At 42.2% G+C, this 14,517-nt stretch overlaps 1 protein-coding gene across 1 annotated transcript in view; it reads left to right on the top strand.

The window, feature by feature from the left end:
- Positions 1 to 14,517, top strand: part of itih2 (inter-alpha-trypsin inhibitor heavy chain 2) — an 18,212-nt gene extending 3,695 nt beyond the window's left edge. Inside the window, exons 2-22 of the mRNA XM_023801965.2 lie at positions 1,814 to 1,931; positions 2,036 to 2,071; positions 2,990 to 3,031; positions 3,585 to 3,757; positions 4,002 to 4,106; positions 4,396 to 4,558; positions 5,710 to 5,817; positions 6,290 to 6,418; positions 6,540 to 6,656; positions 6,986 to 7,154; positions 7,402 to 7,527; positions 7,789 to 7,970; positions 9,565 to 9,750; positions 9,979 to 10,118; positions 10,344 to 10,516; positions 10,983 to 11,096; positions 11,423 to 11,536; positions 11,715 to 11,913; positions 13,049 to 13,221; positions 13,471 to 13,582; positions 14,128 to 14,517. Coding sequence (XP_023657733.1) covers positions 1,814 to 1,931; positions 2,036 to 2,071; positions 2,990 to 3,031; positions 3,585 to 3,757; positions 4,002 to 4,106; positions 4,396 to 4,558; positions 5,710 to 5,817; positions 6,290 to 6,418; positions 6,540 to 6,656; positions 6,986 to 7,154; positions 7,402 to 7,527; positions 7,789 to 7,970; positions 9,565 to 9,750; positions 9,979 to 10,118; positions 10,344 to 10,516; positions 10,983 to 11,096; positions 11,423 to 11,536; positions 11,715 to 11,913; positions 13,049 to 13,221; positions 13,471 to 13,582; positions 14,128 to 14,275 — 2,827 coding nt within the window. The 3' untranslated portion in view covers positions 14,276 to 14,517. The remainder of the gene's footprint in view (positions 1 to 1,813; positions 1,932 to 2,035; positions 2,072 to 2,989; positions 3,032 to 3,584; positions 3,758 to 4,001; positions 4,107 to 4,395; positions 4,559 to 5,709; positions 5,818 to 6,289; positions 6,419 to 6,539; positions 6,657 to 6,985; positions 7,155 to 7,401; positions 7,528 to 7,788; positions 7,971 to 9,564; positions 9,751 to 9,978; positions 10,119 to 10,343; positions 10,517 to 10,982; positions 11,097 to 11,422; positions 11,537 to 11,714; positions 11,914 to 13,048; positions 13,222 to 13,470; positions 13,583 to 14,127) is intronic.

Here is a 14,517-nt window from a genome sequence, read left to right as displayed (position 1 = left end):
AGACCAGCCTGTTCTTCTCTATGAATTGTGCACTGAGATGGTCCAAGGGGTTCATGGCCACCTGCAAAAGCAACTTGGCTTCCTGGATGGCGTTGTGTCAAACACTGTCTTCTGTTGACTTGCACAATTCTCTGCCATTGGTGGTGGTGAGGGATGGTTCACCTTCCCAATTCAAGAGATGTGACTGAATACATAGCAAGTTTGATTCGTTAGCTCATTATGTAGCATGCCAGGGTTGCTCAGAATTTATGAACTGGATTTTGAATTGATTTGGCCACACCCTGTAACATGTTGAATTGGAACAGCAGTAAGAAGAACTGAATTAATTTCAATTCGATGCAATCTTACAACACATGAATAATTACATATCAGATTTACTTCTAAAATGGTAGATGTATATATTGACTAGTGACTAACTTCATATTTGCATGTTTGTAAGGTAAAAATTGTGTAACTGTTTTAGCCTGTTCTAACAATATGCATTTGGTGTATATCAGCCCTCTAAGTCGTTTTCCATGGTCACATATTTATTGTCTTTGCATATTTAACTGTTTATGTTTGTTACCATTTGTGAGGAGCTTGCAGTAGCTTTCGGTGGGTTGTCAGATGGATCAGGTTGTGATAAGGTTAATTGCACGACTGTATGAAATTCTCCTTCACCATTGTACAAAATCACTATTTATTGTATAGGAGACACTATTATGAATAACAGTGACGCATGGCCTATGGGTATTTTTTGCTGACGAAATATTCATGATCGCGCGGTGGGAGGTTTTGGCGGGATTCAGTGTATGCTGTTTATGGTTACATGCTGGGTAATTCATATTGAAATATTAAACTGTATTGTTAAAGCTGCATTTACGCTATGCATATGAATTTATGCGAAATTAATATCATTTTAATTCTACTTCCTTATTTTCAAAGTCGAATTGAGATTCTGCACCGATTTATGAATTGAATTTCATTTTTAAGGTCGTTCTCAAGTCAGTTGTGAATGGTGCACAGCCATGTTATGTACTCAAATGGCATACAGGTGTTACAACAACTAGCCACTTTTGCGCTATTTTATAGCTTACATTATAGTTTTATATGCAATAGGCCTACTAATCTCCTATTATATCATCAGCATTATTACGTTGTCCAAAAAAGACCGTTAAAGTGTTTTTGTCATCTATTTTGGCCGTTCTCTGTGTCCGTGTGACAGGACAGCAAACAAAACTCCAAAAAAAGAATGACGTAGAAATAACAAGTGGGTCGGAGCGCTCGTAAATTAACGAACAACTAATTCAACTATTAACAACTAATAAAAAGGTTTCTGGAAATGCGTGCTAATTAACGATCGATCTTAAGTATGAGACAACAAACTACTTAGCATTACCAACCTTTCTGGAAAGCCTCCCCTGGACTGGTGACCCCTAGGTGTGGGGTTCCTATATTCAATAATGTATTGTCACAGTTATTTTAAAGTAACACGGGGAAAATCTTCATGTTTCTACTTACTGTAGGAGCAGATAAAGGATGTTAAACATTGCAAGTGACTTATTTTTGTGTTAATCACATGCATAAATGCTCCTACATGTATAAAACTTCCAGCTTTATTTACACAAGACTCATTGGATCAAATATAGAATGTTTGCAGGTCGAAATGCAGCATTTTTCCCCCTGCTCCCCAGGATATGCTAAACACAAATATTGACCTGCGCTGAAAGTCAGTCCAGCCGCAATAGATTCTGACCCTTGAGCCTCAGGTTCATTGTGCACTGTCTCTGTGCGCTTCCACTGAAGCTCTCTGGAATCGCCCCGGTGCCTACAGCCGCTGGCCCATCACCATGAGGCCGCTTCTGCTGCTCTTGCTTCTGCTCCTCGCTCTCGGGGCTGAAGCCTTCATCTTCATGTACGGTGGTCAACATTCGACGGAGCATCTGCGAGATGTGAGCAGCTTTTATTAGTAGCCATGGTACTGCATGGCCATTTGGATGAAATTTATCAGAATGTCTGTGACCTTCTGCTAAACTCCGCATATTTGCTCTTGTAGGAAGACCCTGGTGAACATCAAAGCGCTAAATTCAGGGTGAGTACTTGGGTCATTCTTGATTCTATTCGATACGACTCTTTTTTCCAAAGTTGTTTTGAAAATAATACATATATGTTCAATATATGTTAAATTGGCTTGTACATACACATTTTTAAGGGAAGTACTGTTATTTCAACATTAACATTTTCAACATTTGGACAATTCAATAATTCTAAACATATGATAAATATGGAAAATCTAATCTGGAAAATTACTTCTGAATATGTATGTGTGTGTGTGTGTGGGGGGGGGGGGTGTTGTATTTACCACCTTGTGGGAACCAAATGTCCTCACCATGTGGCAAAAAACTTTGCTTTTTAGCTTGTGGAGACATTTTTCAGTCTACCACTATATAGACCTCAAATTTATGAAAATCTGTGTATGCAATCAAAAATTAAAAATGACAAAAGTCTTGTATTTTCTTTGATTATTTATGGTTAAGGTTAGGGCTGGTTTGGGATTAAGGTTGTCATTGTTGGGATTAGAATTATACCCATAGAAATGAATGGAAAGTCCCCAAAATGACAGAAATATATGAACTGTGTGTGTGTGTGGATTATGCTTATATTACATTATGGTGACCAAATGTACCTACAATGTGATAAAAACCTGCCTTTTTTACATTGTGGGGACCATTTCTCAGTTCCCCACAAAGACCTGTGTATGCAATTGAAAAACTAAACTTGCCAAAAGTCTCGTATTTTGTTATGGTTAAAGTTAGGGCTGGGTAGGGATTAAGGTCATCATGGTTTTCCCATAGAAATGAATGGAGAGTCCTCACAAAGACATAATTACAAATATGTGTGTGTGTGTGTGTGTGTAGCTGTATATCTGTGTATGAGCACAAATGCAAATAGCATACTAGCATATAAGGAAATAATTTATTACCTCAAAGTAATGGTATTTCTTTTTCAGAGGAGTGTGGGCGAGGATGAGGAAGGCATTGGCGATTCTGAGGTACACCGCCTGTCTATTTGATCTGCAGTCACAGTGAGCATCCAGCCGTCTAATCTACAAATCGATGTCCATGTTTAAACAGATCAGAATGGCAGGCAGGTCATTGACTTTGCAGAGTTCATATTCCCTCCATTCTTGGAATTGTTTTGGGCCTTTAATACATTTTTTAACTTATTAATTTTTATTTGTTAATTGTTTTATGTGAAACAATATCCCAAAATCATCTGTAGTCACCTTCATCCCAGACTAAAACGAGATTAAACCATGCAGATTGTCACCATGGTCGCAACTTCTGATGATGTCTTTTGAGTATCAGACACATTAAACTAAAATGTGTTGTAAAACTTTTTCTGTGATTTTTACTGTGACTAAGACCTTAGACTGATCTCCAGAATGCAACCATGATAGGGGACAAAAATGTTCAAATACGGCTACCCCTGTGATCATACTCTGTATTGGTACTTGTTATCCCTGTCACTGTAGTCCTCATCTTATTGGTGCATACCTGTGCTATCTGACCAATCACATTGCTGTTACTGTGTTGTGACTATAGGCCGAAGTAGACAGGGGCATTGTGGTCCGCAGCTACAAGGTGGAGAGCCGAATTACATTGCGTTTTGCCCACACCACAGTCACGAGCGTGGTGAGCAACTTAGCTAAGGATGGCCAAAGTGTGGCCTTCAGCACACAGATCCCCAAACGAGGATTCATCACCAACTTCACCATGTGAGACCCAGTCCTAATCCATTATCCTCCCTCTCTTTGAAAAAACAATCCAAAATAATGTAAATTATGAATCTGTGTTTCCTGCAATGCACTGCCATCTCCTCTGGGCCGCATATATGCTCTAATAAATAAATAAATGCTTACCTGAAATGTACATAAAGATCATTATGTATATATCACATTTGTAAGGACCTGCTGTATATTCTTTATAGTACAAATGCACCTTTGTATGAGTGTATTGCAGGAACGTAAATGAGGTGACATATATGGGCTCAGTGATGGAGAAGACGAAAGCCAGGAATCGCTACATCCAAGCCAGGGCTCAAGGCAAGGCGGCTGCCATAGTCAGGTATTACCCAGAATGCAATGCACTGAATCATACGACTCATCTGATGCTGTTTGTATTCTGAATGAGTCACATCCATGTCTAAACTCTCACAGCATGATTCTGATCAAGTGAAGCACCTTCAAAATGTATCACATTGATGTTGGCATTGTTAGGAAATTTATGTGCTATTTTATGCACTTAATATGATTAACATTATGACTGGCAATATCTTAGAATGGTGGTTCCTGCATGGGCTGCCATTGGTTGATTTGACAAGCCCCTATCTTTCTTGACAATGTCTCCATTTCAGGTCGAGCATGCAGGACATGGAGGTGTTTAAGACGGAGGTGTACGTCCCTCCAGGCAGCCAAATCGAGTTCGAGCTGCACTACCAGGAAATGATACCCAGAAAGCTGGGTTCCTATGAACACACTCTTCACCTACAGCCAGGCCGACTGGTGCCCGACCTGCAGGTTGGAGTCCAAAACACATTCTTCCATTCCTCTTCTGTACCTAATGCTTATCCTGCAGGGCGTGCTGCTGAGTTTTGGGCCTGTTCAACGTCACATAGATTGAATATGTTTTTTGGAGACTATGGAAGGAAACCTTGCTAGACACAAATAAAACTAGCCAGCTCCATACTGAGGCAGGGTCAGGAAATGACCCCCAACTCTACACAACACAACACATTGAGCCACCACACGTTCCCATGTCAAAATATATTCCTTTTAAATAATAATACCAGATACAGGTCCGCTTATTCAAAATTCATTATGTGTTTAAATGGTAACACTTGACGGGGCACAGACAGTAATAACTCACTTACTACTGAAGTACAAATCATGAACAAATCATGAACAAATGTAGTTGCTACATGAGAAAAGATGCATCACGATTCATTAATGATGAACAAACATTGAGATTGGTATTTCACTTGTGTCATTCATTACTTGTTCCTTCAGTAGTTCCTTAGTAGTTCTTTAATAGTTCCTTCAGTAGTTCACAATTTTACAAAATTAACTAACTGCTTTGTATGAAAGATGCATCATGATTTATTAATGATAAACAAATATGAGTTTAGTATTTAACGTGTTATACATGATAAATTACTTGCTCCTTCAATAGTTCCTTAAGTAGTTCACAGAAGTTTATAGAATTAACAAATATAGTAACTGTTTGAGACATGCTTTACAAAACATGCTTCACAATTCATTAATGCTAAATTAACATGAGATCAGTATGTCACTAAGACTTAGTCTGTGGGTAATTAATACATAAGTTAGGTAAAGTTTTACCCAAATTTTTTTAGGTCTTCAGTCAATCAGAGACATTTGGAATTGTCCCCCCTCCCCCCAACTTTATGGCTCCTCTGGTAATATGATTACTGAGCTGGCCATGGGATTTGACCCAGTCACCTTGTTGCCACGGAGGCAAATTCTTAACCCACATGTAACAAAACATTTGCAAATATTGCTGTATCTTTCGCAATTGAAAATAAGCCTTTACAATCAATCCGCTTTCTGGATAAGTGCTTGAAAGACAGACCGAGAGCCCTTTTGCCATCACAAAACAACAGCGTGGTTTCCTGCATCTGATCTTTGGGCTATGAACATTCTGCTTCTAGGTAGATGTTTACATCTACGAACCCAAAGGTATCACGTTTGTGGAGACCCCACAGACCCTGGGCGAGCAGTTTGAGGGCTTGACTGAAGTGGTCACCACTGGGAACAAGGTGAGGATGCCCTGTGGTTATACATTTCCTAACAGTGCAAAGGTTAACAGGATAACTGCCTGTAGAGAAGTACCCTCTACAGTCAACTGATCATACAGACAGACAGGCTGAGGGTGTTTCTCAGTACCAAGAACGTGAAGATCGTACCTGTGGTCTTGGCAAGACCAGACTTGCTAACTTGCCTGTCAAGAATGAACTTGGGGCGCAATGAATTATGGGATAGGACTTGTTTAGCGAGGATGCAACCGATGCATCCTTGATACTTGGGGTATCTGTACTGTCCGCTGTACTTCTATTCTTGAGTACTGGAACTAGTCTTTGGCAATGGAAGATGAAGTAAACCGGGTACACAAGTACGGTCAAGCATGCAGATGGAGAAATACCTGGAATTATCATTAGGGATTGTAGCCATCTGATTGGAGGATATGGAGCGTATAAGTATGGGCGGGAGTAATGAACTCCATGTCTCCAGGCGCACGTGGTCTTCCGGCCCACACTGGAACAGCAGAGGAGGTGCAGAAACTGCAGCTCCACAGCTGTGAACGGGGTCTTCACCGTCAAATACGACGTGAACAGGGATGGCGATGCGATGGAGCTGCAGGTACAATAATTAAACGAGTCGCGCTGAATAAAAGTGCACGAACAGCATTTCATTTACCTATAAGCATATAAGCATGAAACACGCAGCTACAGCACTAGCTGCTTGTGAATCTCTCTCCAAGGTCTCAGATGGGCATTTTGTACAATTCTTCGCCCCGGAGAAGCTTGACCCTCTCCCCAAGAACATCGTGTTTGTCATCGATGTGAGCGGCTCCATGTGGGGCCTGAAGATGAGGCAGGTCAGGCTTTCACAGCACTTAGTGAAATACCAGTTCTGTGTCGCCCTCCAGTGCACGTCACCTCAAATTTGATGCAATACTGCCATCTGGTGACGTTTTTTTTTGTTGGCAAGCTGTGGTTTAGAGGACTGTGATCCTTGAAATATAATCAATTGGACCAATAGCTAAATTTGTTTAATTCTGTTAAAAGCAAGCTGTGTCAAGTCCACTACAGACTAAAAAAATATACTAATTACTATCATTAGTAGTAGTGATAGCAATAGTATAATTATCATCATAAAATTTGATACGGTAAGTTCCTCTGTATCCCCTCACTGCCTCTGTCCCAGATGGTGGAAGCCATGCAGACCATCCTTGATGATCTCACAATGGACGACTATTTCAGCATCATTGATTTCAACCACAATGTCCGATGCTGGAGCGAAGACCTGGTTCCCGGCAGCAGCATCCAGGTGGCTGAAGCCAAGAAGTATATCCAGGCCATCAAGCCCAATGGGGGTGAGTGTGTGTGTGTGTGTGTGTGTGTGTGTGTGTGTGTGTGTGTGTGTGTGAAAGAGTGAGAAACGTTGGCCAAGATGCTGAATACCTGATCAGGATGATCTTGTGACTTTGGGTGGAAGAAAGAAAGAATGATGGAATAATCATCTGCATTTTTTGGGTGGAGGAGAGAGAGAGAGCTGTAGGAAAATGAGGGAATAATCATCTGTATTTCAGTGCTATAGAGATATGATGTCTGTCATAACAGGAACCAACATTAACGAGGCGCTCCTGAGGGCCATCCACATGCTGATTAGGGCGTCCAACGAGGGCCTTATCGACCACCGCTCTGTTTCCATGATCATCCTGGTTTCTGACGGCGACCCCACAGTGGGTATGTCGTTGCCACACTCCCAGTGTCTTCTCCTCACATCATCATGACCATCCAAGCCTGCAGACACCACTGGGCTCTCCCAGATGTGGTTTATGGGGGGGTCAGGGGTGGACCTGAAATGAGCAGGCACGTCTAAATATGTTTTGTGCTGCTGTATCCATCCATCCCTCCATCCATCCGTCCATACACGCCCCCTCCAGCAACGTAACTTCCAGTGAAACTCTGTTCCCCCTCTCCCCTGCTGTCTACCCCATCTCCCAGGTGAGATCAAGCTGAAGGCCATCCAGAGGAATGTCAAGCGCTACATGCGTGAGCAGTTCTCCCTCTTCTCCCTGGGGATTGGCTTTGATGTGGACTTTGACTTCCTGGAGCGCATCGCCATGGAGAATCGAGGCGTGGCCCGCAGGGTCCACGCCACACAGGGGGCCACAGAGCAGATGCGGGTACCGTAGACTTGCTTTACCACCTCTAGACTAGATCCTCCCTTCAGCATTTCTCCTACCTCTAGAAATGATGCACTGTGTCTATATCGCAACATGCTGGCCATATAAGGCATAATATGAGGCACCTCTGGGATATTAATCTAATGTGTTGCTGTAGACAGGTTATTTGATGACTTGCAGTCATTTTCATGCTTCAGCAAAGCAGAACATATTTCATTCTATAATTATTCCCCCTCTACCAGACTGTTCAAGGGCTATAAGCAGTCATACTTTTAATTGGAAATTAAATAGTAATTAACACCATATTATTAATTTTATTCCTAATAACAATAACACACTTCAAAACTTTGTCATGTCTTTGCACACGTTGATTATAATACATTTGTTATGACACAATTTAATTTGATCTTCTGATTTTGTTTGAAATGTAACATTTAAGACAGCTAGGAAATGCTGATTTCATGTACAGTTTTTACAAGTTTATGCAGTACTCACAGAATGTCTGGGGATGCTTGCGTACTTTAGTGAAAATATAGCAAATTTACCGGTTTTATAACAAAAATTATTATTTTATTCATTTGTTTATAACAAATGTATATCATGTTAGAAACAATCAGTAGTTTTAAGTAAAACATTCATTTTCAAATACAGACACTCCTCTACTTACGAACTTTCAACGTACAAACTTTTAGACTTATGAACGAAGAGGACTGTAAGTCCAGATTGTGTTCGTTGGGCTCCCGCAACATCAAATTTTGTTCTGCGCCAATTCCGCCTAATATGACTTCTGGCCGCTACTCCCACCACGCAGCAGCGTAGCGTGCGAACTCCCAGCATCCCAGTTCTTTGTACTTGCAGATCAGTAAGACGTGCTTTCTTGAGATTATTTGTGTTTTCTGTATCCTTAGTAATGTGTTTTAGGATAAGACAACATGCATTGACATTATATCATACTTACTTATGCATGCAGATTTGAGCACCCTTAAAATGATGCTGAATAACGACTTACAAACATTTCAAGTCACGAACGGCCGTTCGGAAACATATCTCGTTTGTGAGTAGAGAAGCGTCCTTAGAAATAAATTGAAAGCCAAATTATAGATCTAAAACAGCTGTGCTGAGTTAAAAAGTTCATTGACAAGCAGTCTGATTGGGTGCTTTTTACTTAGTAACACCTTTGTAATAACACAAACATTTGTGTTCACTGCCCCTTTGGAAGCCTCTGACCCCAATTGCAAATAACAGCAGAATGGGAAGAACAAAACTGAATGAGTGAGTCAAAAAATAATGAGACTTTAATAAAAAGAAAATGTCTGAGCAGAAGGTATGTACAGATATGTTGAACATTGCTTGTCAAAGGACTTTGCAACTTTGCAAAATTTTTACAGAATTAAGCAAGCACAAGACTTTCTGCGACACTGTATATGCAACAATCTGCTAATAACAGCATTAGTGAAATATTCAAAAATGAACACCGACATGCAAATACACCTTTGCAGCGCAGAGTCTCCCAGAGTGCTTCACCCCCCCCCCCCCACCCCATCAGATCTACCCACTCACTCATTCACTGATCCTAAATCTCCCTGTCCCCCAGAGCTTCTACAACGAGCTGTCTTCACCTCTCCTGAGAAACATCATCTTCCAGTCCCTCAAGGACTCACTTTCCGATGTGACCGAGAGTCGTTTCGACAAGTTCTTCAAAGGCTCCGAGATCGTGGTGGCCGGCAAGGTGGCCTCATGCGACTCCAACGTGCTGGAGGCCATGATCACGGCCTCCGCGGTGAGCACGCTACCGACGTCTAAACCATATTAGATGAAAGTCTTTAAGGTCTGCTGCTATTAAGGGACTTTTGATGACTGAACAGTGCATTCTGTACACAAGTCATGAGCTCGCACTTTCCTTCTAAAGCTCATATGGAAGAATGCACAATAAATACACACACCTGTGTTCCCCTGCTAAGTTATAATGGATGACTTGCAATTAATGCATATTTCTGTCACTCCCCAGGCCAAACAGGACCTTCAGATAACAACAAAGGCAGACTGTGAAGTGCTGGACCGTGATCTCATTCTGCAGCCTCACACCTTTGCCGGGTTCAGCAAGCAAATGTGGGCCTACCTCGTCATCAACCAACTACTGGCTGACCGGTGGGTGTCACAGGCCACAGGGACATTTAGGGTTAGGGTGACTGGGTGCATGACTGCGTAAGTCCTAAGTGTGAACAAGACAGATGAGGGGGCCGCTTTGAATCACTATTATTATCCATTGTTTTTTATATGAACCAACTATTCCTTTAAATGCCTGGAAAATCACTTAACGCTTAAGCGCCGTGAACCACATGCTTCTGCTGACCGTCCGGTTTGTCCACTCAGGTCTCTGGCTTCCACTGCGACCAAGAAGAGGAAGATCACAGAGAAGATCGTGAAACTGGCAACCGAGCACCAGTTTGTGACACCGCTCACCGCTATGCTGGTGGAGAGTGAGGGGGGGGATGAGAGGCTACTCGCCGATTCCCCCAAGGACCCCAAGCAAGGCTGCTGCCTAGGTGCCTGACCAAAAATGTTGATGTATAATTTATTCTTAAATAAATAAATTGATAAATTTGTTTATCCAATATAGGGTCACAATGAGTCTGGATCCTATCCCAGGTAGCATAAGATACCTTAGATGGGAGGCCAGTCTAACACAGTGTGCATATAAACTAAGATGCATAGAGATATTAACTCGCCAAACCCAAATGCTCTTGCAAACCCGTTGGAACATAGAGAGATCATGCAAACTTTACAGACAGGGATGATGTTCAAATCACAACCCAGAAGTTGTGAGGCTACAGTGATACTCACTGAGCCACCCAATGTCTTTATTGAGTAGTGCAGAATAGGGCAACATTTAAGCAGACATACTGATTTTCCCTGTTGTAGTACTCCTCCATTAACTATCAATAAGAAAGCCAATGTTTTATGTGTTGTGGCCTTTGACATTCAAAGCATTCAAAATTGTTCAAACATCAGGTCCTGTTTCCAATGGGAAGGTGACAATGGTCCATGGCGTTCCACCCTGGACCCTGCCGACCCCCGGGCCCACGCCAGCTGCCACGAGGACCGAAATCCTCCAAGTGAACATAGGTATGTCACCGCTGGGATGAACTCAGCAGCTCCTGTCAGTCTGACCAGGGCTGCCCCAACCCTTTTCAGAGCCCTAAATAAAATTTCATTTATGTATTTGCAATTTGTCATGTTCCTTCCCATTCTGACAAGCTGAGTAGATGAGGGGGCCCCCTGGTGGCCACTGGTGGCAGTTTGACTTCTCTGTCCCTGTCCCTTCCCACAGTCTCTCTCCCTACCCAGCCAAACCCTGTTTAGAAACCCCAGGCCCTGGCTACGCTTGAGCCGAGAGGAGATTCCTCCTAAATCCACAGCACTAATGACCATCTCTCACTCCCTCTGCACAGTCGAAAACGACCCTCACTTCACAGTCTATCTGCCCAAGGCCCAGCTAGACATCTGCTTCAACATCGACTCTGAGCCGGGAGACATCCTCAACCTAGTATCTGATCCTGGATTAGGTAGAAAGATGCTGCCTCTTTGTGTTAGTTATACATCCTAATCTATTATAATCCTTTCCCTTGCTGTAACATGAAGGGAAATTATCTGATGCGTGTGACTGAAAATCCTATCATGCCTTCTAGTAATCTTCATAAATATTAATATATTAATGCTACATTATGATGATGCACATACAAGGTGTCGTGGTGAACGGCAAGCTCATAGCAGGAAAGCAGATGAAGGACAACAAGCTGAACACATACTTTGGCACCATCAGCATCTACTACCGCCCCCTGGGGGTGAGGGTGGACGTCAGCACCGAACAGATTACAGTGATTGATGGGGAGGATAACCATGGCATCTCCTGGGCTTCAGCCACCAATGCCACATTCAGCGGGTATGTCTGCGGATTGGCGAGGATTTTAGCAGCAGTGACTTTGGATAAAAGTGCCAGATAACTGAGTCAAAAGGAGAGCTTCTTAGTGATTGTAAGTTTTCCGTACAGATATGAGACTTGGCATTGCCTTATAACAGGCAACATAGGGCACAAGGCAGCAGGACACATAATCAAACTGTATGGGTGGGGGTATATTTATTTTGGCTTAATTCGTCCCCACTATAAATAGACCTTTGCTTTTATATGATTAAGTTGTGTCCCCCATAATATCAAACTGTCTTCTATGTCATTGCTTATGGGCATGAATGTTTGGCTGTTATTGTTTTATCTGATCAGTGGGTTACAGCTTATATTTAAATCACACAAATTCTATAACGGCGCTTTTCCACTGGCATACAGGAACCAGGCCGTATCCAACCTGTACTGAGAAGAGACACTAGTTACAGTGAGGTTCCACCTCACTTTGATTTTTCCACTGCAGAAGGGTCGGCGCGATAAAGGCGTTACTGGGGGAGTGACAGTAATGTAAAATTGAAAAGACGCTTGTTTACTGTTCACTCGGTGTACATCATGATTTACGATATGCTATTTTTCACTAGCACACCTGTGAGAATTGCCGTCATGTTAGCATCAAACACTAATGAAATTAACATTTGCTTGTGTAAATTTGCGTTATCCATTCCGTTCAGCTGTTCTACAGTATTTTTTCAAATAGGAGGTTAGAATTTTTTAAGTTCTGAGTTATTGGGCATGGATCAATACAGCACAATGTGTAACACTGCTAATCCATGCATATTGATGCAGATCACTGGTTCTTTCATTTCTCTGCATTTCTTTTTTTATTTTACTTATAACATTTTCCATGCTTTTCAATCAGATGTTGGTGATGTAACAAGTTTAGTCACACTTTTAGCCCCTCTGCTAAACAGGACCATGTCAGCACAGGTACAGGTCAGATACGGCTCGCATAATTTACAATGGAAAAACTGTGTGTTCGTGGTTCAGTTCAGGTATGGATCCCTTTTAGGTAGAAGTGGAAAAATGCCCTAAGTTAGCTTTGATATCGAATTTAACGGCAACTATAACCAGCTTGTTGTTTGAACCTGAAACCTCTCTTTGCTTGCTCCCAACTCAGAGTGAAAATCTCCGTCATGAAGGACGCTAAGGTGAACGTGATCCTAAGAGACAACATATCCTTCATGGTCGTGCTGCACCGCGTGTGGAAGAAGCACCCCTTCAACGTGGACTTCCTGGGGTTTTACACCCCCGACGACAATGCGTTCTCCCCGCTTGTCCACGGCCTCATCGGTAGGTCAGGGTGAAGTAATGCTTCACTATCAGTCCAGATTTGAACCTGGTTCCAGCTGTGACCTTCAACCCAAACCATCTGAGAATCATTCCAGGCATAGAAATTAGACTCAGAACCACAATTAAAATCCTCCTGTCTGCAAAACAACAGAGAAGCCCAGGAGAACAGGTTCAATTGAGTCTCTTGGTTACACAGTCATCCTGGGATAGTTAATCTAACTGACTTGCACCTATTGTCCCTGACTTCAGGTCAGTTCATTATAGAACCCACTGTTAAGGTGCACGAGATCCACAAGGGAACTGACCCAATGAAGATGGAAGCTACCATGGAAGTGAAAGGGAACAAACTATCTGTTACTAGGTATGATATTAACATGTGGCAACCACCCCCCCCCCCCCTCAGCATTTACCACTACTCAAGCTACCACCCCCCCAGGCCACAAACAGTCACTATGGGGCCCCCAGAAACAATGAACCCAGCCCTGTTTACAATGTATGATTTTACAAACCTAGTGCAGGTGCAGTATTAGCATCCATAATAATCTATAACTTTACACATAAATTTCCTATTAGGTAATTTAAAAGAGAAGGTATGACTACAGATGTCAGGCTACAAATGTACCATGCAGGTTCCTGTGAGTAATGCAAAGTTATGACAGCTTATTCCAGATGAGGTTGTTTAAAAAAAAGGTTCTGTAAAACACTTCTGGGCTCTGGAACCATGGGAATTGAACAAACAATATTAAACTTTACCCAAGCTTTACCCAAACAATTCAGGTACAACACACAATATATAATCTTTAACACAATGAATAGGTCATCAAAGAAACAACATACTTCACATAAAAGAAGTTTCTCTTGTCATATTGATCTGAAACTTTCTTTTACTGTATTTGTGTCAAACAGGGGCTGGCAGAAGGACTATAGAAAGAACCGGAAGTACGGGTCCAATGTGTTCTGCTGGTTCATTCACAACAGCGGGAAGGGTTTCATCGATGGACACTACAAAAATTACATTGTCCCGCAGCTGGACAGCTTCCTGCAGAGACCCTGAAAGGACCTCCCCTTTAATAATTTTTGTATGAAGTGGTACAGGGCAGGGGGCTTGGCAGTTTTAGGGAAAAGATTAAATATGACCCACTACTAGGTAATACTGAGATCCATGCAAAGCAATGGTGACAGCAATTGATGAAATGTCCAGGAAGTTGAGATTGATGATGAGGTAGATACTCAACCAAGTGGACCTTACAGTGGAATGTGTAACATAGTGACATAGGATTTGAGCCCCCCCCCCCC

Source organism: Paramormyrops kingsleyae, chromosome 3 (assembly GCF_048594095.1).
Source record: "Paramormyrops kingsleyae isolate MSU_618 chromosome 3, PKINGS_0.4, whole genome shotgun sequence".
Taxonomy (NCBI): Eukaryota; Metazoa; Chordata; class Actinopteri; order Osteoglossiformes; family Mormyridae; genus Paramormyrops; species Paramormyrops kingsleyae.
The sequence above is the reverse complement of the archived record's forward strand: the minus strand, read 5'-3'. Positions and strand labels throughout refer to the sequence as shown.